The 27,701-nt window shown below is 41.6% G+C and overlaps 1 protein-coding gene across 1 annotated transcript in view; it reads right to left on the reverse strand.

The window, feature by feature from the left end:
* Positions 1–27,701, reverse strand: part of plch1 (phospholipase C, eta 1) — a 300,261-nt gene that overhangs the window by 132,490 nt on the left and 140,070 nt on the right. Inside the window, 3 exon segments of the mRNA XM_060924490.1 lie at positions 4,505–4,598; positions 9,458–9,628; positions 18,014–18,142. Coding sequence (XP_060780473.1) covers positions 4,505–4,598; positions 9,458–9,628; positions 18,014–18,142 — 394 coding nt within the window.

Raw genomic sequence — 27,701 nt, forward strand, 5'->3', positions numbered from 1 at the left:
GCTCTCTCTCTCTCTCTCTCTCTCGATGTTTGTCTGTCTGTCTGTCTCTCTCTCTTTCTCGATGCTCATCTGTCTTTCTGTCTCACTCTCTTCTTGTCTCTCTTGGTCCCTTCTTGGTCTCACCCTCCCTCTCTCTATCTCTCGATGATCATCTGTCTTTCTGTCTCACTCTTCTTGTCTCTCTTCATATCTCTCTCTCGATATTCATTTGTCTTTCTGTCTCACTCTCTTCTTGTCTCTCTCTCTTTTGATGTTCATCTATCTTTCTGTCTCACTCTCTTCTTGTCTCTCTTGGTCTCTCTTTCTTTCTTTCAATGTTCATCTGTCTTTCTGTCTCTCTCGATGTTCATCTATCTTTCTGTCTCACTCTCTTCTTGTCTCCCTCTCTCTTTTGATGTTCATCTATCTTTCTGTCTCACTCTCTTCTTGTCTATCTTGGTCTCTCTCTCTCTCTCTCTCTCTCTTTCTTTCAGTCTCTCTCTCTCTCGATGTTCATCTGTCTTTCTGTCTCACTCTTTTCTTGTCTCTCTTGGTCTCTCTCTCGATACTCATCTATCTTTCTGTCTCACTCTATTCTTGTCTCTCTTGATCTCTCTCTTTCAAAGTTCATCTGTCTGTCTGTCTGTCTCTCTCTCTCTCTCTCCCTCTCGATGTTCATCTGTCTTTCTGTCTCACTCTCTTCTTGTCTCTCTTGGTCCCCCTCTCTCTCTATGTTCATCTGTCTCTCTCTCTCTCTCTCTCTCTCTCTCTCTCAATGCTCATCTGTCTTTCTGTCTCACTCTCTTCCTGTCTCTCTTGGTCCCCCCATGTTCATCTGTCTGTATGTCTGCCTCTCTCTCTCTCTATCTCTCTCTTGATGCTCATCTGTCTTTCTGTCTCACTCTCTTCTTGTCTGTCTTGGTCCCCCCTCTCTCTATGTTCATCTGCCTGCCTGTCTGTCTGTCTGTCTGTCTGTCTCTCTCTCTCTCCATACCTCTCTTTCTTTTAATGCTCATCTGTTTCTTTTAATGCTCATCTGTCTTTCTCTCTCACTCTCTTCCTGTCTCTCATTCCCTCTTCCTTGGTACCAGTGACTCTTTCTATTTTACTTTGTCTGCCTCTCTCACAGTCTCTCTTTATCTCTATCTTTCTTTCTTTTTTCTCTTTCTCTCTCGCTCTCTTTCCCTGTGCCTCGCTTCCTTTTTTTTTTTTTTTGCTCAGACACAATAAAAGGTCAGAGCTCAATCCCCCAGTGTAGAAAATAAGTGGAAACTGCACTTTATCCTTCTACATGCTATATATATACACACAGAACAACCTGTTCCAAACAGTCCTATTTCAGGATTTGCCTCTGGCTTGTTAAAATGTCACCGGCTTCTCTTTTGTAATTTATAGGCCACTTCCACAGCAGTAGCACTCTGTCCACACCAGTGTTATACAGTAACGCCTTAGTCAAATTTGAATGCTTTCCGCAGTAATGAGATTACAATTTCTAAAATGGTAATTATATTTCAGTTTCTAATCCAAGTATCACCTCGTTACCTGAACATGATTTGATTTTTTTCTTTTATCTTACTATGATGTCGGTGTGCAGCAGGTCAGACAAACAGTGATGGAGGTTGAGCTCGTGGAAGAGAAATTTGCTTTCCAAAGTTGGACATACTGTCATTATTTTGAATTTATGACAACCAGAGATGCAAAGAAAACTGTCGTCTGTTGTAAACTCTTTCAGTCTAGCAGCAAAATACTTTCAAGTGCGAAAAATACTTCATCGAATTTATTGAAGCATCTGACACGGCAACACAGCAGTGTGAAACTTGTGGAAAAACCCCCCACCAATCCACAGTCAGACAGATTGTGTACAAATGGAGGAAATTCAAGACCACTGTTACCCTCCCCAGGAGTGGTCGACCAACAAAGATCACTCCAAGAGCAAGGCGTGTAATAGTCGGCGAGGTCACAAAGGACCCCAGGGTAACTTCTAAGCAACTGAAGGCCTCTCTCACATTGGCTAATGTTAATGTTCATGAGTCCACCATCAGGAGAACACTGAACAACAATGGTGTGCATGGCAGGGTTGCAAGGAGAAAGTCACTGCTCTCCAAAAAGAACATTGCTGCTCGTCTGCAGTTTGCTAAAGATCATGTGGACAAGCCAGAAGGCTATTGGAAAAATGTTTTGTGGACGGATGAGACCAAAATAGAACTTTTTGGTTTAAATGAGAAGTGTTATGTTTGGAGAAAGGAAAGCACTGCATTCCAGCATAAGAACCTTATCCCATCTGTGAAACATGGTGGTGGTAGTATCATGGTTTGGGCCTGTTTTGCTGCATCTGGGCCAGGACGGCTTGCCATCATTGATGGAACAATGAATTCTGAATTATACCAGTGAATTCTAAAGGAAAATGTCAGGACATCTGTCCATGAACTGAATCTCAAGAGAAGGTGGGTCATGCTGCAAGACAACGACCCTAAGTACACAAGTCGTTCTACCAAAGAATGGTTAAAGAAGAATAAAGTTAATGTTTTGGAATGGCCAAGTCAAAGTCCTGACCTTAATCCAATGGAAATGTTGTGGAAGGACCTGAAGCGAGCAGTTCATGTGAGGAAACCCACCAACATCCCAGAGTTGAAGCTGTTCTGTACGGAGGAACGGGCTAAAATTCCTCCAAGCCGGTGTGCAGGACTGATCAACAGTTACCGCAAACGTTTAGTTGCAGTTATTGCTGCACAAGGGGGTCACACCAGATACTGAAAGCAAAGGTTCACATACTTTTGCCACTCACAGATATGTAATATTGGATCATTTTCCTCAATAAATAAATGACCAAGTATAATATTTTTGTCTCATTTGTTTAACGGGGTTCTCTTTATCTACTTTTAGGACTTGTGTGAAAACCTGATGATGCTTTAGGTCATATTTATGCAGAAATATAGAAAATTCTAAAGGGTTCACAAACTTTAAAGCACCACTGTAAATAAATAGCTATTTTGTAATATAACTGGAGTTGTTTTGATGAAAAATATTGAGATCTTAGTGGTCAAAATGATATTTAAAAAAAACGGTAGTCAAAAATGCGAGTGCCAATTTCAATTCAATTTTAATGGAATGGTATATTGAATGTGGCTCACACAGCTTTTTCAAGGTTTGCCTTGAAAGCTGTGAACATTAATTGAAATAATCATTTATATACTTTAAAATAAACACTAGTAGGCCCGACTTAGAAATACAAAGACCTACTGAGCACAAAGAGGGTATTAGAAATACTTTTATTACTTTTTTATTGAGTGTACCAATTTAATGCTTTACCCAATTAGCATAATTAATAGTAATTAAAGGATAATTTGCATAATCTGTTTTTACTCATTTTTCAAACTTTGTCTTTAGTATCCAACCATCGATGTGCCTCCCAATTTCCATTTAAATATCTTGAAAAAAAAAGTTATTAATCAAAAACATTTGATCTCATTGGTTAATGAGGCCCATTTTGGACTATGTGATCTTCATATAGGGCGGCACGGTGGTGTAGTGGTTAGCGCTGTCGCCTCACAGCAAGAAGGTCCGGGTTCGAGCCCCGTGGCCGGCGAGGGCCTTTCTGTGCGGAGTTTGCATGTTCTCCCCGTGCCCGCATGGGTTTCCTCCGGGTGCTCCGGTTTCCCCCACAGTCCAAAGACATGCAGGTTAGGTTAACTGGTGACTCTAAATTGACCGTAGGTGTGAATGTGAGTGTGAATGGTTGTCTGTGTCTATGTGTCAGCCCTGTGATGACCTGGCGACTTGTCCAGGGTGTACCCCGCCTTTCGCCCGTAGTCAGCTGGGATAGGCTCCAGCTTGCCTGCGACCCTGTAGAACAGGATAAAGCGGCTAGAGATGATGAGATGAGATGATCTTCATATAGAATATTACAGCAGTTTTATGAAAATTAAGCCATTTTTTCAATCTCTGATTTGTAACATCTCAAGAATGGATAAAAATTTTAATTCTGTAAAAAAAAAAAGTATGTTCTGCATTCAATTCTGAATTCAGTGAGAGCCGTTTCAAGCAATTTGGACTGAATTTGAATTTTCACCTGATATGCCGACTTGTTTCATGTTCATTCCATAACATTAAATGTACAGTAATCATAAACAGCCCAAAAAAAAAGTCATTCTTTGGTAAAAAAAAAAAAATTGTTAATTGTTTCAATTAAAAAGTGTAGTCGTTGGTAAATTGCTGTGGTATAAGAGGAATAGAACACTTTTTTCGAAGAAAATAAGGAACCTCAGGGTGTTAAAGCACCACACACTTCTGTCATTGATTATTTTCCAATAGCAGAATGAACCATCATGTTTTATTCATTATTTCATTTATGGGAGAAGAAGGAGAAGGAGAACAAGATGATGGGAGTCCATATGTCTGCTTGTCTATATCTGACTATCTATTTCTCTCGAATATCAAACAAAAACTTCCGCAATAAAATGTGCACATCGCTAAGAAGAAGATAGTAAGATAAAGATAAAGTTACTGTAATACAAACAGAACTGACCTTCAATACCCAGGATGCCCTTCTGCTTGTTTTCTTCAGACACTTCAAACTTATCAATGATGTCCAGGCAGTACTCAGTTGTCACATTGGACATCTGGGGTTTGGGGGACACGAAGACAGTGCAGAGTCAACACTCAGATACACAACGTCATTATTTACTCTCTCTCTTTCTGTCAAATGCATTACAACAGCTTTTACACTGTGACATTCACTTGTTTCGCATAATTTTATTTCAGTTCCCTTCCTCACTCTCACACAGTGTGACATATTCTCTCTCTCTCTCTCTCTCTCTCTCTCTCTCTCTGACGAGGGGACCCGGATCAGGGACAGAGAAGGAGTTTGAGTTTAAAAGCACAGTGGGCTCTGTGCGTGAGTCTGCAGCTGGGTGACCACTCATAAACCTGTTTTTGTGTGTTTATTGGAAATCCTCCAAAAATTCAGGGCTGATGGAACTCAAGACTCAGAAAGAGAAAAGACAGAATAAAGGAAATGATACTTGCAAAAGATAATTTTATAAGGAGTAAAAGTAAAAGGAGACAAACACAAAAAGAATATTCCAGATATAAATACAACCCCGATTCCAAAAAAGTTGGGGCAAAGTACACATTGTAAACAAAAACAGAATGCAATAATTTACAAATCTCAATAACTGATATTGTATTCACAATAGAACATAGACAACATATAAAATGTCGAAAGTGAGACATTTTGAAACTTCATGCCAAATATTGGCTCATTTGAAATTTCATGACAGCAACACATCTCAAAAAAGTTGGGACAGGGGCAATAAGAGGCTGGAAAAGTTAAAGGTACAAAAAAGGAACAGCTGGAGGACCAAATTGCAACTCATTAGGTCAACTGGCAATAGGTCATTAACATGACTGGGTATAAAAAGAGCATCTTGGAGTGGCAGCAGCTCTCAGAAGTAAAGATGGGAAGAGGATCACCAATCCCCCTAATTCTGCGCCGACAAATAGTGGAGCAATATCAGAAAGGAGTTCGACAGTGTAAAATTGCAAAGAGTTTGAACATATCATCATCTACAGTGCATAATATCATCAAAAGATTCAGAGAATCTGGAAGAATCTCTGTGCATAAGGGTCAAGGCCGGAAAACCAGACTGGGTGCCCGTGATCTTCGGGCCCTTAGACGGCACTGCATCACATACAGGCATGCTTCTGTATTGGAAATCACAAAATGGGCTCAGGAATATTTCCAGAGAACATTATCTGTGAACACAATTCACCGTGCCATCCGCCGTTGCCAGCTAAAACTCTATAGTTCAAAGAAGAAGCCGTATCTAAACATGATCCAGAAGCGCAGACGTCTTCTCTGGGCCAAGGCTCATTTAAAATGGACTGTGGCAAAGTGGAAAACTGTTCTGTGGTCAGACAAATCAAAATTTGAAGTTCTTTATGGAAATCAGGGACGCCGTGTCATTCGGACTAAAGAGGAGAAGGACGACCCAAGTTGTTATCAGCGCTCAGTTCAGAAGCCTGCATCTCTGATGGTATGGGGTTGCATTAGTGCGTGTGGCATGGGCAGCTTACACATCTGGAAAGACACCATCAATGCTGAAAGGTATATCCAGGTTCTAGAGCAACATATGCTCCCATCCAGACGACGTCTCTTTCAGGGAAGACCTTGCATTTTCCAACATGACAATGCCAAACCACATACTGCATCAATTACAGCATCATGGCTGCGTAGAAGAAGGGTCCGGGTACTGAACTGGCCAGCCTGCAGTCCAGATCTTTCACCCATAGAAAACATTTGGCGCATCATAAAACGGAAGATACAACAAAAAAGACCCAAGACAGTTGAGCAACTAGAATCCTACATTAGACAAGAATGGGTTAACATTCCTATCCCTAAACTTGAGCAACTTGTCTCCTCAGTCCCCAGACGTTTACAGACTGTTGTAAAGAGAAAAGGGGATGTCTCACAGTGGTAAACATGGCCTTGTCCCAACTTTTTTGAGATGTGTTGTTGTCATGAAATTTAAAATCACCTAATTTTTCTCTTTAAATGATACATTTTCTCAGTTTAAACATTTGATGTGTCATCTATGTTCTATTCTGAATAAAATATGGAATTTTGAAACTTCCACATCATTGCATTCCGTTTTTATTTACAATTTGTACTTTGTCCCAACTTTTTTGGAATTGGGGTTGAAGATGAAAGATGCAAGAATTGATGCTTGGTGTAGGAATGGATGGATGGATAAAAATGTGGGTGATTCCACCTGAAAAAGCCATGAAATATTCTTGATAGATAGATAGATAGATAGATAGATAGATAGATAGATAGATAGATAGATAGATAGATAGATAGATAGATAGAGTGGTGCTTGAAAGTTTGTGAACCCTTTAGAATTTTCTATATTTCTGCATAAATATGACCTAAAACATCATCAGATTTTCACACAAGTCCTAAAAGTAGATAAAAAGAACCCAGTTAAACAAATGAGACAAAAATATTATCCTTGGTCATTTATTTATTGAGGAAAATGATCTAATATTACATCTTTGTGAGTGGCAAAAGTATGTGAACCTCTCGGATTAGCAGTTAATTTGAAGGTGAAATTAGAGTCAGGTGTTTTCAATCAATGGGATGACAATCTGGTGTGAGTGGGCACCCTGTTTTATTTAAAGAACAGGGATCTATCAAAGTCTGATCTTCACAACACATGTTTGTGGAAGTGTATCATGGCACGAACAAAGGAGATTTCTGAGGACCTCAGAAAAAAAGTGTTGTTGATGCTCATCAGGCTGGAAAAGGTTAGAAAACCATCTCTAAAGAGTTTGGACTCCACCAATCCACAGTCAGACAGATTGTGTACAAATGGAGAAAATTCAAGCCCATTGTTACCCTCCCCAGGAGTGGTCGACCAACAAAGATCACTCCAAGAGCAAGGTGTGTAATCGTCGGCAAGGTCACAAAGGACCCCAAGGTAACTTCTAAGCAACTGAAGGCCTCTCTCACATTGGCTAATGTTAATGTTCATGAGTCCACCATCAGGAGAACACTGAACAACAATGGTGTGCATGGCAGGGTTGCAAGGAGAAAGCCACTGTTCTCCAAACAGAACACTGCTGCATGTTTGCAGTTTGCTAAAGATCACGTGGACAAGCCAGAAGGCTCTTGGAAAATGTTTTGTGGACGGATGAGACCAAAATAGAATTTTTGGTTTAAATGAGAAGCGTTATGTTTGGAGAAAGGAAAACATTGCATTCCAGCATAAGAACCTTATCCCATCTGTGAAACATGGTGGTGGTAGTATCATGGTTTGGGCCTGTTTTGTTGCATCTGGGCCAGGATGGCTTGCCATCATTGATGGAACAATGAATTCTGAATTATACCAGCGAATTCTAAAGGAAAATGTCAGGACATCTGTCCATGAACTGAGTCTCAAGATTAGCCGGGTCATGCAGCAAGACAATGATCCTAAGCACACAGGTCGTTCTCCCAAAGAATGGTTAAAGAAGAATAAAGTAAATGTTTTGGAATGGCCAAGTCAAAGTCCTGACCTTAATCCAATCGAAATGTTGTGGAAGGACCTGAAGCGAGCAGTTCATGTGAGGAAACCCACCAACATCCCAGAGTTGAAGCTGTTCTGTACGGAGGAACGGGCTAAAATTCCTCCAAGCCGGTGTGCAGGACTGATCAACAGTTTCTGGAAACGTTTAGTTGCAGTTATTGCTGCACAAGGGGGTCACACCAGATACTGAAAGCAAAGGTTCACATACTTTTGCCACTCACAGATATGTAATATTGGATCATTTTCCTCAATAGATAAATGACCAAGTATAATATTTTTGTCTCATTTGTTTAACTGGGTTCTCTTTATCTACTTTTAGGACTTGTGTGAAAATCTGATGACGTTTTAGGTCATATTTATGCAGAAATATAGAAAATTCTAAAGGGTTCACAAACTTTCAAGCACCACTGTAGATAGATAGATAGATAGATAGATAGATAGATAGATAGATAGATAGATGGGTGGATGGATATACAGACGAATAAAATATGGGTGATTTTTCCACCTGAAAAAGCTACTAAATATTCTGGAGGGATGGATGGCTGGATAGGAGAATAAATCAATGAATGGATGGTGCATGGATAGACAGATGAATAAAAATATGGGTGATTTTTCCACCTGAAAATGCCACTAAATACTCTGAACAGATAGATAGATAGATAGATAGATAGATAGATAGATAGATAGATAGATAGATAGATAGATAGATAGATAGATAGATAGATAGATAGATAGAATGGATGGATGTTGCATAGATAAACAGATGAATAAAAATATGAGATTTTTTTTCCACTAAATCATCTGAAAAAAGCTACTAAATATTCTTGATGGATGGATAAATGGGCAGATGAATAAAGCTATGGGTAGCCCAGTAAATCCCCTGTTCCTGCTCACATTAAAGTAAAACCATCTGTTTGTTCTTGGGTCCTGTGCAATTTCACTCCTGGTGTACACCTTAACTTCAGATTAATTGAAAATAAAAAAAACCATAGTCTCATGAACTGATTTGAACCTCGTGTTGGCCTCAGGGACTGTCTGAAAAGTGCTGTGGAACTTTGGAAGATAGAAAATAAGTTATTCGTCTCAGAGAGTATGTTTCTGTAGAAGAGAATATTCCTTGTTGTACCACTGAGCTAAGAACATTGTAATTCTTGGCAAATTGCAGTGGTAGAAAGGGAATAAAACACTTCAGTGAATCATTATTTTGTGATAATGTAGTAAAGTCAAAGCTGAATCAAGAATGAAGACATACTGTGAACCTGAGCTACTCAAATCTGGACCTGAAACCCAGCCTTGCTGTTATCGAATGACCGACAGTGAATTAATCAGTCTGTGTAATGGACCTGCCAACTTATCCCACCTAAGTCTCAGTTTAATGGGAATAGGGAAATGATGCGTTGATGACCTCTGACCTTTTGCTCCACCTGCAGGAAGTTACCAAGCTCCTCAGCTGTCAGGTAGTCTTTCTTCTCGCTGAAGCACATGAGGAGCAGAAAGAGGTCTCGCCTTAAGGACATCATCTTGTAGAACACACTGAACTCCTCGAATGTTAGTGTTCCCTGTTGGTCATCTGTATCTGCTTCCTGTAACACCAGACATGACACAGGCAGTAAAGCAGATGTTTGCAATGATGTTTAATTACAGTATATTTGTTGTATTTTCATAATTCATTTCAGTAAATCTTTCTATATTGAGTCCTCTGTTGTGGTAAAGCTTATTTGCAGCAACATAAAAGTACCTCGTCCATGTACAAACATTTCCTTATATGCTATTACACTGAAAGATTAATGGTTTTCTGAGATTCTCTTGGTCATTGCTGTGATGTTTTCTGCAAATGTGTTTTCCCCTGATTCTGGTTTCCTGGTCCTCCAAGGAGGAACATCTCGGTATCTATATATCTATATATATATCTATATATACGTGGCAGTGGGGGCGTGGTCAAGCGTCGGTCTGTGACCGGAGGGCGGAGTCAGGGAAGTGGCAGAATCACTGCACCTGAGGTTAATTAATGTGTTTGTGTGTCTTCCCCAGTGACCGCGCCCTATTTAAGGAGAGCGAGCGAGAGCAGAGGGAGCTCTCTCCCCAACCAGACGACTGATGTGTGTGCGTGTGTCTGGGAGAGTGTAACGCTGAAAAGTGTAACAATAAAAAGAGTTTTGTGAACTCAGTGCTGGCCTGCCGTCCTTCTGTGCTCATTCCCGGGTTCCGGCACCACTGTGACAGTTCGTATGGGTGGGTGGAGCACAGAAGGACGGCAGGCCAGCACTGAGTTCACAAAACTCTTTTTATTGTGACACTCTCCCAGACACTCAGACACACGCACACACATCAGTCGTCTGGTTGGGGAGAGAGCTCCCGCTGCTCTCGCTCTCTTTCCTTAAATAGGGCGCGGTCACTGGGGAAGACACACAAACACATTAATTAACCTCAGATGCAGTGATTCTGCCACTTACCTTCCCTGACTCTGCCCTCCGGTCACAGACCGACGCTTGACCACGCCCCCACTGCCACAATATATATATATATATATATATATATATATATATATATATATATATATATATATATAAAAAGCAGTTTGGATTGAAGTGGCGTTTTTACTTGCCATACAAATAAATACATTATTTTTAATCACTCAGTGAAATAACAATATTTTGAAACTATTACGTACTGTATGTGTGAGTCTGATTATTGTCCGATCCAGTGTGTTATCACAAAAATGAAAGTTAAAAAACTTGGGTAGAATAGATTTTTTTAAATATATTAAATCCATCTATCCCTTCTTCCATCGATCATTTCAGAACGTTAGCTTTTTACAGATTATTTTAAAAAATGGTTTTCTATAAAAAGTAAATTTCTGCATATATAATTGCCCACTGATTCATTTGTATTTCTATAATTGTAAACGAGACCATCCATGGTGATATAGCTCATTCCAGCCCCATCTCGTCCAGAAGGAACGATCTAAAGTGGGCCACCTTGCACAATAAATGTTCCAAGCTATATACAAGCTATATATAGAAGCTAGGAATACCGACCTATTTGCCAGAAAGAATCCAAAACAGCGAAGAATTGACCGAGAAGTTATTTTTGTTGAACTGCTTAAGGCATTAAGACGTAATTAGTCCATAACTTCATTAATAATTGTAATTAAATAAATCTGGGTAGAATTTATATGCACCCTAGGTACCCCTACCTTCATGCCAGAAAGAATCAAAATCAGTGAAGAAATGAAGCAGAAGAAGTGATTTGTGTGGAAACTGCTCATTAGGGATTGATTAATTACTCCATATCTTCATTATTAATTGCAATTATAGAAATTTGGGTTGAAGCTATATGCACCCCAGGCAGACCGACCTTCCTGCCAAAAAGAATAAAAATCAGTGAAGAATTGAGAGAGAAGAAGCGATTTTCATGAAATGTGGACGACAATGGACGGACGATGGACAACACATGATGGCTTAAACTCATCACCTATCGGCCGGATGAGCCAATAATATGTACTGTATGTACATTTTTATACATCCATTGTCTATGCCGCTTATCTGTCATGGTTGTGGGGGAAGATGGAGCCAATCCCAGCTAACAGGGTACCACGTGGGCAGGTCACCAATCTGTCACAGGATAGATTATCACAGCTCACTTTTATACAGTTTAATAATAATATCTAATTCGTTTTCCAGCTGCTCCCATTAGGGGTCGTCACAGCAGACCTTCATCCACATATTTGACTTGGCATAGATTTTTACACCACAAGTTCTGACACAACCATCCCCAATCTCTCTGGGCTTGGAACTGGCACTAAATATGCACTGGCTTGTGTAACCCCATTGGCTAGGTACTTTGACCTAATCTGCATGTCTTTAGACTTTTGGAGGAAACTGAAGCACCCAGAGGAAACCCATGCAGACACAGGGAGAACATACAAACTCCACACAAAAAGGCCCCATCATCTGTGAGGATCAAACCCGGAACCTTCTTGCTGTGAGGCGACAGTGCTAACCACTACACCACCATGCCGCCCAGTTTAATATTACTATGAATAAAGGAAAGATTTACTTGTTAGGGTGTGGTACCTGACAGTAAACAGTTTAAAATTCTGGTTTTCAATGTCCAGTGTAACTGCAAAAAGCTACAACCCCGATTCCAAAAAAGTTGGGACAAAGTACAAATTGTAAATAAAAACAGAATGCAATGATGTGGAAGTTTCAAAATTCCATATTTTATTCAGAATAGAACATAGATGACATATCAAATGTTTAAACTGAGAAAATGTATCATTTAAAGAGAAAAAAGAGGTGATTTTAAATTTCATGACAACAACACATCTCAAAAAAGTTGGGACAAGGCCATGTTTCCCACTGTGAGACATCCCCTTTTCTCTTTACAACAGTCTGTAAACGTCTGGGGACTGAGGAGACAAGTTGCTCAAGTTTAGGGATAGGAATGTTAACCCATTCTTGTATAACGTAGGATTCTAGTTGCTCAACTGTCTTAGGTCTTTTTTGTCGTATCTTCCGTTTTATGATGCACCAAATGTTTTCTATGGGTGAAAGATCTGGACTGCAGGCTGGCCAGTTCAGTACCCGGACCCTTCTTCTACACAGCCATGATGCTGTAATTGATGCAGTATGTGGTTTGGCATTGTTATGTTGGAAAATGCAAGGTCTTCCCTGAAAGAGACGTCGTCTGGATGGGAGCATATGTTGCTCTAGAACCTGGATATACCTTTCAGCATTGATGGTGTCTTTCCAGATGTGTAAGCTGCCCATGCCACACGCACTAATGCAACCCCATACCATCAGAGATGCAGGCTTCTGAACTGAGCGCTGATAACAACTTGGGTCGTCCTTCTCCTCTTTAGTCCGAATGACACGGCGTCCCTGATTTCCATAAAGAACTTCAAATTTTGATTCGTCTGACCACAGAACAGTTTTCCACTTTGCCACAGTCCATTTTAAATGAGCCTTGGCCCAGAGAAGACATCTGCGCTTCTGGATCATGTTTAGATACAGCTTCTTCTTTGAACTATAGAGTTTTAGCTGGCAACGGCGGATGGCACGGTGAATTGTGTTCACAGATAATATTCTCTGGAAATATTCCTGAGCCCATTTTGTGATTTCCAATACAGAAGCATGCCTGTATGTGATGCAGTGCCGTCTAAGGGCCCGAAGATCACGGGCACCCAGTATGGTTTTCCAGCCTTGACCCTTACGCACAGAGATTCTTCCAGATTCTCTGAATCTTTTGATGATATTATGCACTGTAGATGATGATATGTTCAAACTCTTTGCAATTTTACACTGTCGAACTCCTTTCTGATATTGCTCCACTATTTGTCGGCGCAGAATTAGGGGGATTGGTGATCCTCTTCCCATCTTTACTTCTGAGAGCCGCTGCCACTCCAAGATGCTCTTTTTATACCCAGTCATGTTAATGACCTATTGCCAATTGACCTAATGAGTTGCAATTTGGTCCTCCAGCTGTTCCTTTTTTGTACCTTTAACTTTTCCAGCCTCTTATTGCCCCTGTCCCAACTTTTTTGAGATGTGTTGCTGTCATGAAATTTCAAATAAGCCAATATTTGGCATGAAATTTCAAAATGTCTCACTTTCGACATTTGATATGTTGTCTATGTTCTATTGTGAATACAATATCAGTTTTTGAGATTTGTAAATTATTGCATTCCGTTTTTTTTTTTACAATTTGTACTTTGTCCAAACTTTTTTGGAATTGGGGTTGTATTTTTCATTCATTCATCCATCTTCAGTAATCGTTTTATCCTAACCAGGGTCGTGCTGTACATTTATATGTACAGCAAATCCAGCTGCTGACCTCTGCCAAGAAAACCTAAGCACTGCCTTCTATCTGGCATTAGATTTAGCAGAAAGCATATACAGGATAAGATTCTGTCAGTCTGCATGTTCTTGAGACAGGCCACGGATCGAGCCAGACTGACAGCAAAATGTTATGCCACTAACAGGCCAAAAGGCTGGAGCTTGAAATCCAGTTAAATCTCCACTCTGTCTTTAGATCCCTTATATCCCTCTTCAACGTCTCGTCCATCCTCTGTATTGCTACCCTTCATCCATTATCTGTCTTATTCTATTCATTTCTTTATCCCACTCAACTCATTAAAGGAACCCAAAGCTCAATGAAAGGAGTAATGATTTGTTCCCAGTGAGTTTTGAATTCCCACACAAAAACAAAGACTTATTGACAACTTGAATAATAAAAGGGGTTGAAAAAAATGGCAAATTTTCAAACTTTCTGAATTTTTTTCTCATTTTGTCTCTCATAGTTGAAGTGTACCTATGATGAAAATTACAGGCCTCTCTCATCTTTTTAAATGGGAGAACTTGCACAATTGGTGGCTGACTAAATACTTTTTTGCCCCACTGTATGTATAACAGGGTGTCTACAGGTTTGTCCAAGTTAAATTTAAGACTTTTTCATACCATGTTCCAAAAAAAATTAAGACCAAATCTAAAGTCATGCAAAAACGTACTCTTTTGAAAAAAAAAAAACTGTATAATTTAATGTAACTTATTGTTCTTGTAAACATTCACCAGAAAACACTATTCTAGTAGAAGTACTTCTTTTCCTTGACAGGCATTCACACACTCAGAACACAATATAAAGATAAACTTGTAACTATGTGACAATCAGAATGCAGTCACAACGTTTGAATCCAATGTGAAAATGTGAATGAAGTCACACACACAGAATCCAATGCAACATTTTTTTTTAAATTATTATTTTCTCTGCTTGGGGAGTCACACTGTAAGCAGAATTGTTCAGTTCCATCTTTGGTCAAACAACAATGCAGAAAACAACAGTTAAACAATGTGAATGCACATACACCTGAAACTCCGGCTCACTCACTTGAAAGGTATGCTCACTTGCACTTCTTAAAACACTTGGAACGATACCCACACACAAACAATACTATTCTCTCACATGCACGCAATAGAATATATTCTCTCTCTCTCTCTCTCTCTCTCTCTCTCTCACACACACAATATTCTCTTCCATCTCGCAGATCTATCCTCTTCTCCACGACCGTTAGTGGTGGCAGCGCTGAAGTCGGATATTCGAGGCTGATGCTCGCGGCCTTTAGCAAAAGCAACGTGCTTGGCGCTCTTCATATGAGAGTCCACCGCTCTTATCCCCATTGTGCCCAACTTAAAAGTCTTACAGCATGCTACACAGTATGCCTTGTTGGCATCTTTGGGTACAGCTTTCAGCCACCACGAGTATTTTGCATCTTGCAGCCAGTTATCATTAAATTTACATTTACCCATTGTGGCTCGGACTACCCTCCATCAACAGATCAGGCACTGAGTGGTTGTCAAGCACGCGTGTGTCTAGCAACCGGTGGATTCGGAGCCTGCGCAGTATAATTATGAGCATCAAAAACGATTAAACTTTTTCCCCATCCAAAGTGTACCACATTTTAACGATGTGACTGAGTAAAATCTCCATAAATTTAAGATTGAAAATTTAAGACCATGGGGTTTGAAATTTAAGACAATTTAAGACTTTTTAACGGCCTTATTTTAGGAAAAGTAAATTTAAGAATTTTTAAGACTTTTTAAGGACCCGCGGCCACCCTGTATAAGTACTGAATAGGTTTAGTCCTTATTCAGTGTGTACTCAGTGCTTTTTGGCAACTTGTCTCTTATATTCATGAAACAGAGCATCTTTTGTCAAACAAAGACTTAATCTCAAGTGCATAGCACTGTATAATTTTTTTTTTTTGAGCTGATATAGGGCAATTTGTTCAGCAGAGTGATGTAAGTTGACTGATGTCAACTTGTAAAAATCGTGAGTACTATCCAAACCCATTCATAAATTTATTCATCGAGCCGATCTTGAAAACTAAAGCCAATGAACAATTTTAAGTTTCATTTTTGTTCTCATCGACCCAGATTTAGTAAAGTTTGACTATATTTATTTCGGAAGCATTTGTTACAAAGTGCTGACACTGGAGACTCCTTCCTTAAATGTCTCCCAAATGAAAATTTCACCATATTAACAATTATGCACATCTGGCATACAAACATGTAAGCTGTTCCAATAGAAATTATAATATATCAGAACAAGTGCATTAATAAAACCTGCCATTTGCAGTTGCACTCTTGCTGTTAAAATAGAGCTGCTGTTGTAAAAAATTAATCAATGCCTACTGACCAATTAGCAATCATAATAATACAACCCCAATTCCAAAAAAAGTTGAGACACTGTGTAAAACATAAATAAAAACAGAATGTGAAGAATTGCAAATCATGGAAACCCTATATTTCATTGAAGTTTTCATGTTTCATGTAGTTCATGTTTCAGAAAAGTTGGGACAGGGGTAACAAAAGAATGAAAAAGTTGTGTAATACTAAAAAAAAAACTAATTAGGTTAACTGGCAACAGGTCAGTAAGATGATTGGGTATAAAAAGAGCATCCCAGAGAGGCGGAGTCTCTCAGAAGTAAAGATAGGGAGGGGTTCACCGCTCTTTGAAAGATTGTGTGGGCAAGCAGTGCAACAATTTCAGAATAACGTTCCTCAATGTATGTAAAACTGCAAATAATTTTTGGATTGCATCATCTATGGCCCATAATATCATTAAAAGATTCTGAAGAAATCTCTGTATGCAAGAGACAAGGCTGAAAACTGACATTGGATGTCTGTGATCTTCAGGCCCTCAGGAGACACTGCATTAAAAGCAGACACGTGTCTGTAGTGGAAATCACTGTATGGGCTCAGGAACACTTCAGAAAACCATCGTCTGTGAAAACACTTCATTACTGCATCCACAAATGCAAGTTAAAACCAGATATTAACAATATCCAGAAACACCGCCACCTTCTCTGGGCCCGAGCTCTTTTACAATGGACTGAGGCGAAGTGGAAAACTGTCCCGAGGTCTGATGAATCAAAAGTAGAAATTCTTTTTAGAAATCATGGCCACCCCGTCCTCCAGGCTAAAGAGGAGAGGGACCATCCGGCTTGTTATCAGAGCACAGTTCAAAAGCAGCATCTGTGATGGTATGAGGGTGCATTAGTGCACATGACATGGGGAGCTTGTACATCTGGGAAGGCATCATTAATGCTGAATGATATCTACACGTTTCAGAGCAATATGCTGCCATCCAGAAAAAATCTTTTTCAGGGAAGGCCTTCCTTCTTTCAGCAAGACAATGCTAAACCACGTTCTGCACATATTAAAACTGCATGGCTCTGTAGTAAAAGAGTCTGGGTGCTAAACTGGCCTGCCTGTAGTCCAGACCTGTCTCCCATTTAAAACATTTGGTGCATTATGAAGCGCAAAATACGACGAAGGAGACCCCGAACTGTTGAGCAACTGAAATTGGGACAATGGGACAATGTTTCTCTTCCAAAACTACAGCAATTGGTCTCCTTAGTTCCCAAACATTTACCAAGTGTTGTTAAAAAGTAGGGGTGATGCAAGACAGTCGTAAACATGCCCCTGTCCCAACTTTTTTGAAATGTGTTGCTGATATCAAATTCAAAATGAGCATATATTTCTCAAAAAACAATAACATTTCTTAGTTTCAACATTTGATACTGTCTTTGTACCATTTTCAACTAAATATAGGGTTTCCATGATTTGCAAATTATCATATTCTATTTTTATTTACAGTTTACCCAGCATCCCAACTTCTTTGGAATTGGGGTTGTATAGGGACTGAAAGTGGTTAAGACACAGACATAAAGAATATTACTACATTTGTGGCGCTACGGTGTGTATTCCATCATCTAGCGTGTTACTGACTTACACATCTGTGTACAAATCAAGTGCCTGAAATACATATCATTTTTCAATAAATGACTGTCAAGAGTACTGAAACAAAAAAACTGGATACACCAAACATGTCTTCCTTTCCAAAATGTCAGCAAAAGTTATTGATGACAGTTCTTTTCTCTTAATCACTTTTAAAAGGAGATTATTTACCTGGAACATCTGCTTCACTTTGCGACGAGGCAGGTTGACGTTCATCTTGTGGAGCAGCTGGTAGATCTCATCAATGTTTAAGAGCCCATCTCCATTCTTGTCAGCTTCCTCAAATGTCTGCTTCATCCACTTTCATTCAGCGTTAAGAAAAGAAGTCATTCTCAAATCATAAATCTTTCTAGTGTTTAACTCATCTCATCTCATTATCTCTAGCCGCTTTATCCTGTTCTACAGGGTCGCAGGCGAGCTGGAGCCTATCCCAGCTGACTACGGGCGAAAGGCGGGGTACACCCTGGACAAGTCGCCAGGTCATCACAGGGCTGACACATAGACACAGACAACCATTCACACTCACATTCACACCTACGGTCAATTTAGAGTCACCAGTTAACCTAACCTGCATGTCTTTGGACTGTGGGGGAAACCGGAGCACCCGGAGGAAACCCACGCGGACACGGGGAGAACATGCAAACTCCGCACAGAAAGGCCCTCGCCGGCCACAGGGCTCGAACCCAGACCTTCTTGCTGTGAGGCGACAGCGCTAACCACTACACCACCGTGCCGCCCTATACACAACCTTATTATTATCAATTATTCATACAAATAAGCACAAAGTTAGAAGTATACAGTTGTATAGAATGTCTCTGTATGCTGTTGAGTTACAGTTTCCCTTTACTGGAATCAGTAGGCTCAAACCTGTTCCAGCATGACAATGCTCCTGTACACAAAGTGAGCTCCATGGTGTGTTAAAGTGCATATCACGGGTAAATTCAGGAGCAAGATCAATGTAATTCTCCTATTTTATATTAAACTTTGGTCAAATATCTGTCACATTTTGTATTTTGTGCAATTTTTTTACCTTGCGCAATACCAGAAAAATTCAGTTGAAATCAAGCCATTTGAGGCGAATTGGTCCGCCTCTGAAAAAACTTGGCATTTGGATTTCCCGGGAAACGTTGATTTTCGTGACGTCATGTGTGGGACGCCTCCTTCTGAATCCTACGTCAGCATTGGTTTGTTTATGAGAAAACGACCTGGTGGTTTTCTGCAAATTTCTTCAACGTTATCACGTAATTATTAAAATGGTTAACAGATGTATCGTAGGAGGGTGTAGCAACACCAATCATGATGGGATTAGTACTCATCATTTCCCACATTGCACTCAGGTGAAAATTCCATATTTCAATGCAAAATCGCTAGCTGCTAAACTTGGTCTACACAGGCTGTGCACTGAAACTGTGCAAAGCTCTCGCAGCCTGCTGGCACTTCCGCAGGTGACGTCACGAATCTGGCTCCAGACTCCCTTGGGATTTTTCCAGACGCGTTTTGCTATTTTATTTTTTTCTGCTGTAGACAGACAGCCTTGTGCAAAATTACGCTTCTGGATGAGTGTGTAAAGGGACATTCTTTCATATAAAAAAAACGAATTTGGTCCAGGATATGCACTTTAAGGTTGGAGTGGAAGAATTCGAGTGCCCTGCACAGAATCCTGACCTCAACCCATGAATGAACTGGAACACCGACTCCAAACCAGACCTCCTCACCCAACATCAGAGCCTGTTCTCACTAATGTGCTTGTGGCTGAATGAACACAAATCCCCACAGCCACACCCCAAAATCTAGTGGAAAGCCTTCCCAGAAGAGTGGAGATTACTATTGCAGCAAAGAGGAAACCAACTGTCCATGGTTTTTCTCTGGGCACATATGGATGTGATAGTCAGGTGTCCACATACTTTTAGCCATATTCTCACCTGCCACTTTAATAGGAGCTTATTCTTGATTCTAAGATTCCTGTTCTTTGCAGGAGTGGAATCCAGTGTGGTCGTCTGTTGTTGCTTTTCTGCTGATATGCTTTTCTGCTCAGCACGGTTGTAAAGAGCGATTATATGAGTTACTATATCCTCATCTCATCTCATTATCTCTAGCCGCTTTATCCTGTTCTACAGGGTCGCAGGCAAGCTGGAGCCTATCCCAGCTGACTACGGGCGAAAGGCGGGGTACACCCTGGACAAGTCGCCAGGTCATCACAGGGCTGACACATAGACACAGACAACCATTCACACTCACATTCACACCTACGGTCAATTTAGAGTCACCAGTTAACCTAACCTGCATGTCTTTGGACTGTGGGGGAAACCGGAGCACCCGGAGGAAACCCACGTGGACACGGGGAGAACATGCAAACTCCGCACAGAAAGGCCCTCGCTGGCCACGGGGCTCGAACCTCTTGCTGTGAGGCGACAGCGCTAACCACTACACCACCGTGCCGCCCCAAAAGTTCAAACCAATCTGACCATTTTCCTCTGGCCTCTCTAAATCAACAAGGTGTTTGTTTCCACCCACAGAACTGTCGCTCACTCACTCAGTCAATATTTTTTTTTGTTTTTCGCAACATGCTGTGCCAACTCTAGAGACTGTTGTGTGTGAAAACCCCAGGAGATCAGCAGTTTCTGAAATACTCAAAAGAGCAGTCCATCTGGCTCAAACCATCACCCATGCCACAGTGAAAGAAAGTCACACTTAGGTGGGGTTTACATTAGACCGTATCAGCGGATCATCAGATTAACGTTTTTAAAACGATTAGTGTGCACACAGCAACGCCAATACACAATTCGCGTGCACATAGCAACGCCAATACACGGATACGCTCGGCTCCGCAGGCATCCTGCGCTCCAAATCACTCCGCCCTGAACAGCGAGTGCCCTCTGGAGGGTGCGCACTCCGGCCCTGCGCAGCTCACACAGCGCACGAGTGAAGCGCACGAGCAGTGATTCGGGACTGAGCCGCTGTGTGTGTGATCTCAGCGCATATCACTTACCACTTGCAAGTGGAAGGATGGCAAGCCTAAAGACAATCATAACTACACAATGGGCAGTATTTGCATCAGTATTTGCAGTATTTTCATACTTTTATACTCTTTAATGAAAGGTGATACAAGGCGGAAGTCCGCACTGTTTTTCAGCAGTCTCGTCACATGACCAACGCCAGCGAATCAGGAAGGTGGATGTCACAGTGACGTTGTCCAATGACGACGCCAGCTAGAGCTCAGCACAGCGTATCCGCGTATTCTCAATGTTTACACAGCACCGGACCAGACACGATCTAGATTGAATACGTGGACCCTGGCGGATTCCCGTTTCCCGGCGTTTCCAGGCGTTTTAATGTAAACAGACAGTGCATCCGCGAAGAAAACGAGACAGATATGGTCTAATGTAAACTTGGCCTTAGTTTGAGATCACAATCTTTCCTATTGTGATGTTTGAACATTGTGAACATTAACTGAAGCTCTTGATTTGTATCTGCATGATATTGTGCATTGTGTGATGAGAGGCAGTTAAGGTTGACCATTAAGGCTCTGGGTTACTGACCTGAAGGTCACTGGTTCAAGCCCCAGCAGTGACAAGCTGCCACTGCTGGGCCCCTAAGCAAGGCCCTTAACCCTCTCTGCTCCAGGAGCATTGTGTCATGTACCCCATTGTTGAAATGTCGCTCTGGATAAAAGCATCTGCTAAATGTCTGTAACGTAATGTGCTGCTGTCAAGGGATTGGCTGATTAGATAACCGCATAAAACAGCAGGTGGATGTATGGGTGTTCCTAATAGTGGCCAGTGAGTGTACGATGTAGGTCAAAATGAAAAATTCTGTATGCTTCCAAAAAAAAATCAGTGTACCGATTATGGAACGATTTCAACTGATGTTGCAAACATGCTGGATGAACATGAAAATGTGGCCTGCTGCCTCTTCAGATTAGCATTTATGCGAGAAATTGTGCATGACAAGTCTGCAGATTCTGTGTCATAAATCCAGTTAGTTTCACAATATGATGAGCTCATTCCCCTGCCCTCTGTATTCTCTAATACAACAACCTTAATGGATTCAGGGAGGTCTCAGCACTGCCTGACCCAAAGTGCTGTCTAAATAAATTATAGAGATCAGTGTCTTTGTGTGTGTGGGGGGGGGGGGACCATCCTCACAATACCAGAACATATCCAGTTTTTTCCTAATGCATTATCCCTGCTGCTGAGGGGTGTTTTAATGTTTGACCACGCTTACGTTCAGCTCACCCTCTGGATTACGATCCTCGCCGTCAGGATCTTCCATCTTACTGCTTTCAAAGCAAATGCGTCACTTCATTCATGTTTACTTCATCCATTTGCTGTAGATTTGTTCACACAATTTGGAAGTGTGAAAGACAACCAGAGGAAATTGCGTGGGCGTGTAGTACGTGAGGAAAAGTGAAAGATCTGACATTCAGAAAGACAAGGTAGACTGTGTGAAAATAAATATTTCAGTTCTGATACCAGGATTCAAGCAATCCACAGAGCAAGCATGATTAATTCAAATACTATGTGCTGCTGAACCTAATCTCTGTCTACCACCTTCGTAAAGTATGCATGAGAATTTTGATAAATCTACACTACCGTTCAAAAGTTTGGGGTCACTTTGAAATGTCCTTATTTTTGAAAGAAAAGCACTGTTCTTTTCAATGACGATCGCTTTAAACTAATCAGAAATACATTGCTAATGTGGTAAATGACTCGTCTCATCTCATTATCTCTAGCCGCTTTATCCTGTTCTACAGGGTCGCAGGCGACCTGGAGCCTACCCCAGCTGACTACGGGCGAAAGGCGGGGTACACCCTGGACAAGTCGCCAGGTCATCACAGGGCTGACACATAGACACAGACAACCATTCACACTCACATTCACACCTACGGTCAATTTAGAGTCACCAGTTAACCTAACCTGCATGTCTTTGGACTGTGGGGGAAACCGGAGCACCCGGAGGAAACCCATGTGGACACAGGGAGAACATGCAAACTCCACACAGAAAGGCCCTCGCCGGCCACGGGGCTCAAACCCGGACCTTCTTGCTGTGAGGCGACAGCGCTAACCACTACACCACCGTGCCACTGTGGTAAATGACTATTCTAGCTAAATTCTACTAAATGTCTGGTTTTTGGTGCAATATCTCCATAGGTGTATAGAGGCCCATTTCCAGCAACTATCACTCCAGTGTTCTAATGGTACAATGTGTTTGCTCATTGCCTCAGAAGGCTAATGGATGATTAGAAAACCCTTGTACAATCATGTTAGCACAGCTGAAAACAGTTGAGCTCTTTAGAGAAGCTATAAAACTGACCTTCCTTTGAGCAGATTGAGTTTCTGGAGCATCACATTTGTGGGGTCGATTAAATGCTCAAAATGGCCAGAAAAATGTCTTGACTATATTTTCTATTCATTTTACAACTTATGGTGGTAAATAAAAGTGTGACTTTTCATGGAAAACACAAAATTGTCTGGGTGACCCCAAACTTTTGAACGGTAGTGTATACTGAGAAGTACTGTGAGCTGGCCTAGTGGTTAGCGTATCCACTTCTTGATCGGGAGATCTCAACTTCTATTCATGGTCGGGCCATACCAAAGACCATCATAAAAATGGTCCCGACTGCCATCTAGCAAGGCACACTGCAATACAGATGTGAATGGGGAGTCAAGCTCTTGTGGTTACCAGAGGACCTGTCCCCCACTGTAACCCTAGATGTACTGGCGAGAGGCCGAGGGCTATAGAAGCAGAGCTCGCATAGCTGTCAACCCAAAAATGAAAAAAGAAGTAAGAAAGCCAGGGTCCAGGGGCTGTAGGTCCTGATCATGGGGTGGTCTAGGAGGGCAAAGTCCCCCAGCCGAAAACGATTTTTCCAACTTTAAGAGTGGATTGGTGGCCTTAAGATGAATATTTAGTTTTCACCTTCTTGTTACTATTACCAACACAGACTAGCTAGACTACTATCCATCCATCCATTATCTGTAGCCGCTTATCCTGTTCTACAGGGTCGCAGGCAAGCTGGAGCCTATCCCAGCTGACTATGGGCGAAAGGCGGGGTACACCCTGGACAAGTCGCCAGGTCATCACAGGGCTGACACACAGAGACAAACAACCATTCACACTCACATTCACACCTACGGTCAATTTAGAGTCACCAGTTAACCTAACCTGCATGTCTTTGGACTGTGGGGGAAACCGGAGCACCCAGAGGAGACACGGGCAGAACATGCAAACTCCACACAGAAAGGCCCTTTCCGGCCGCTGGGCTCGAACCTGGACCTTCTTGCTGTGAGGCGACAGTGCTAACCACTACACCACCGTGCCGCCCAGGCTAGACTACTACTGTAACAATAATAAGCATCAAACACAAAAAAATATTTGGCGATACATTTATTAACCCTTTGATGTAAAACATGGGTCAAAAGTGACCCGGCTGAGTTTTTATCTTCTATATCTTTGCAATAAATTAATTCCATCATTCAGTATTCAAGGTATTCCTCAATTAACTTGTTTTTGATCATCATACATCCTTATTTTATTTTTCCTTTCTTACTTTTTGAATAAAAACCCTTTTTGATCACTACCCTTCTAATGCACAACATGGGTCAAAAACGACCTGCATTCATTTTCCAGGTTATTTCATGTATGGCTGAGTGTTTCTATGATCTACTTTTGAAATAAATTCATTTTGTCATTTACTTTTCCAAATATGCAGTAAATATCTTGTTTTTGTTTAGCACAAATCATCATTTTCATTTTTCCTTTCTTAAGTTATGAACAAGCACAGCTTTTGTAATTCTACATCAAGTTTACACACATGGGTCAGAACCGACCCGCATGCATTTACTCCAGCGTTTGGTGGGAACTGTGAATTGTGCTTGTGTCGGACATTTCACAGCTCAGCACAGCGCCCTTTGCCCATCTAATACATGGAAGTAATGTTTTTCAATTGTTCGAACATTACAGTACCTTCGAAAAAAATTGATTATGTTTAGGTTCCCTTGAGAGTGAGTAGATTACTTGTCAGAAAGTTACAAGTAATTACTATTAGCTACCTAGCTGTTGACATATTCTACTTTAGTTAGCTAATTTTATTGTAGTTGGCTTAGCTAACTACATAGTTAATAAATAAATAACTGGCCCCATTATTATTATAGTATTAAGACAGGCGGCACGGTGGTGTAGTAGTTAGTGCTGTCGCCTCACAGCAAGAAGGTCCGGGTTCGAGCCCCGTGGCCGGCGAGGGCCTTTCTGTGCAGAGTTTGCATGTTGTCCATGTGGGTTTCCTCTGGGTGCTCCGGTTTCCCCCACAGTCCAAAGACATGCAGGTTAGGTTAACTGGTGACTCTAAATTGAGCGTAGGTGTGAATGTGAGTGTGAATGGTTGTTTGTGTCTGTGTGTCGGCCCTGTGATGACCTGGCGACTTGTCCAGGGTGTACCCCGCCTTTCACCCGTAGTCAGCTGGGATAGGCTCCAGCTTGCCTGCGACCCTGTAGAACAGGATAAAGCGGCTACAGATGATGAGATGAGATGAGTATTAAGACAGGCAGCACGGTGGTGTAGTGGTTAGCGCTGTCGCCTCACAGCAAGAAGGTCCGGGTTCGAGCCCCGTGGCCGGCGAGGGCCTTTCTGTGCGGAGTTTGCATGTTCTCCCCGTGTCCGCGTGGGTTTCCTCCGGGTGCTCCGGTTTCCCCCACAGTCCAAAGACATGCAGGTTAGGTTAACTGGTGACTCTAAATTGAGCGTAGGTGTGAATGGTTGTCTGTGTCTATGTGTCAGCCCTGTGATGACCTGGCGACTTGTCCAGGGTGTACCCCGCCTTTCGCCCGTAGTCAGCTGGGATAGGCTCCAGCTCGCCTGCGACCCTGTAGAACAGGATAAAGCGGCTAGAGATGATGAGATGAGATGAGATGAGACCTTCTCACTGACAGAAGTGTGTGCTGCAAACATGGTCAAGAGTGATCCTGATGACGATCACTGATCCTGATGATGATGGTGGTCATGAGGCTAAATCCTCTGTATAATCGGACGGGTTTAACATATCCAGATCAAAGCCACAAATTTCAACTTTTTCTCTGAATCTTGACTTGGCAGAGGACTCCAGAGAATCGTAATATTTTGAGAAAGTCGGTGATGCATCACAGTTATTGTTTGCACAAGACGGCATTTTGGATTTGTATATCATCCAACATGGTGGCGGATGCATACGTCACACTGTTTTGTCACGTGGTTGCACACGAATAATTGTTCCAAGGTTCTCCTCCAGAGATGCTAAAAGAATAGGTAAAGGGTAGAGGGGGTTAGGGGTATCTGGCATGAGAAATCCCTAAGATGGTCATCTTCAGCTTGTCACAACTGCCAATAACTAAAGCACTGAAATACATACAGTAACTGTGTTCATTCCTCTTTTTCAGCAAGTAAAGAAGCATGTGTTCATACTTTATCTGGGTGCTTTATCTTCGGTCTGCTGTCTTCTCTGTATGTGTGTATGCAGACAGACAATATGCATTTTCTCTTTCTTCTTGTGTGTGTGGGTGTCAGTTATTCTTTGCCTCCCAACAAAAAAGCTTCTAGCTCCATGTCACACTCTATTAACCATCAAAATGGGAGTCAAGCCAGGACCCGTGTTCTTCAGCTTGGAAACAGGGTGCGGATGCTTCTGTTGTATATATCAGGAAGTGAGTCACAGGACTGCAGACCTGATTCTTTTTCTGCAGTTTTGTCAACGGTGTCAGGGGCCATGTGGTGTGTGGCTGGTATCACAATCAAGCAATCAATCAATCAATCAATGCTCTTTAATTAAATAAGATAAATATATATATAACGCCCTGTGATGACCTGGTGACTTGTCCAGGGTGTACCCCGCCTTTCGCCCGTAGTCAGCTGGGATATACATAACTTATACTTATTTTACATAGCAAAGTGGAAGATAAAAAACATATAATAATAAACACTAACATTCATAGACGCCAAGAATCAAAGAAACGCTTAGTAAATTCTATACGCTGGTAATTAATTCACATTTAAATATGATTCTGTTAAAGAATGAGTTCTTAAATCTATCTATATTAACTTTAGGGTATGATGACTGATTCTTTCTTAGATTGTACCGGTATGTAGTCTTCTTAATTTGTGGAAGCAGAGATTGTTTATCATTTTCAGTTTATTGAAGATGTTCCTATCTTGTTTTCCAAACAGCACATGGATATCTATTCTCTCACTGATGTACTTTCACTTGTATCATCCATCCATCCATCCATTATCTGTAGCCGCTTTATCCTGTTCTACAGGGTCGCAGGCAAGCTGGAGCCTATCCCAGCTGACTACGGGTGAAAGGCGGGGTACACCCTGGACAAGTCGCCAGGTCATCACAGGGCTGACACATAGACACAGACAACCATTCACACTCACATTCACACCTACGGTCAATTTAGAGTCACCAGTTAACCTAACCTGCATGTCTTTGGACTGTGGGGGAAACCGGAGCACCCGGAGGAGACACGGGGAGAACATGCAAACTCTGCACAGAAAGGCCCCCGTCGGCCGCTGCGCTCGAACCCAGGACCTTCCTGCTGTGAGGCGACAGTTCTAACCACTACACCACTTGTAGCACCTGTCCAGAAATTTTGCATGATGGTGAGTTCTGGTTCTGCAGCCCCATAAACTGGAAGACCATAAGATATAACAGAGAGTACCAAACTGGTGTAGGTTTCCCGATAACGTTGCCCTTTAGAGCTAAAGAGCAAATTGAGAGACTCTCTTCAGCAATGAATGTTGTCTCTGTACGTGGTTTTCCCGAACTCACTCGTAAGAAGGAGTCTAAAGAGAAACAGGACGGAGAGCGTCTTTGCAATGCGCGTC

Source organism: Neoarius graeffei, chromosome 6, assembly GCF_027579695.1.
Source record: "Neoarius graeffei isolate fNeoGra1 chromosome 6, fNeoGra1.pri, whole genome shotgun sequence".
NCBI lineage: Eukaryota > Metazoa > Chordata > Actinopteri > Siluriformes > Ariidae > Neoarius > Neoarius graeffei.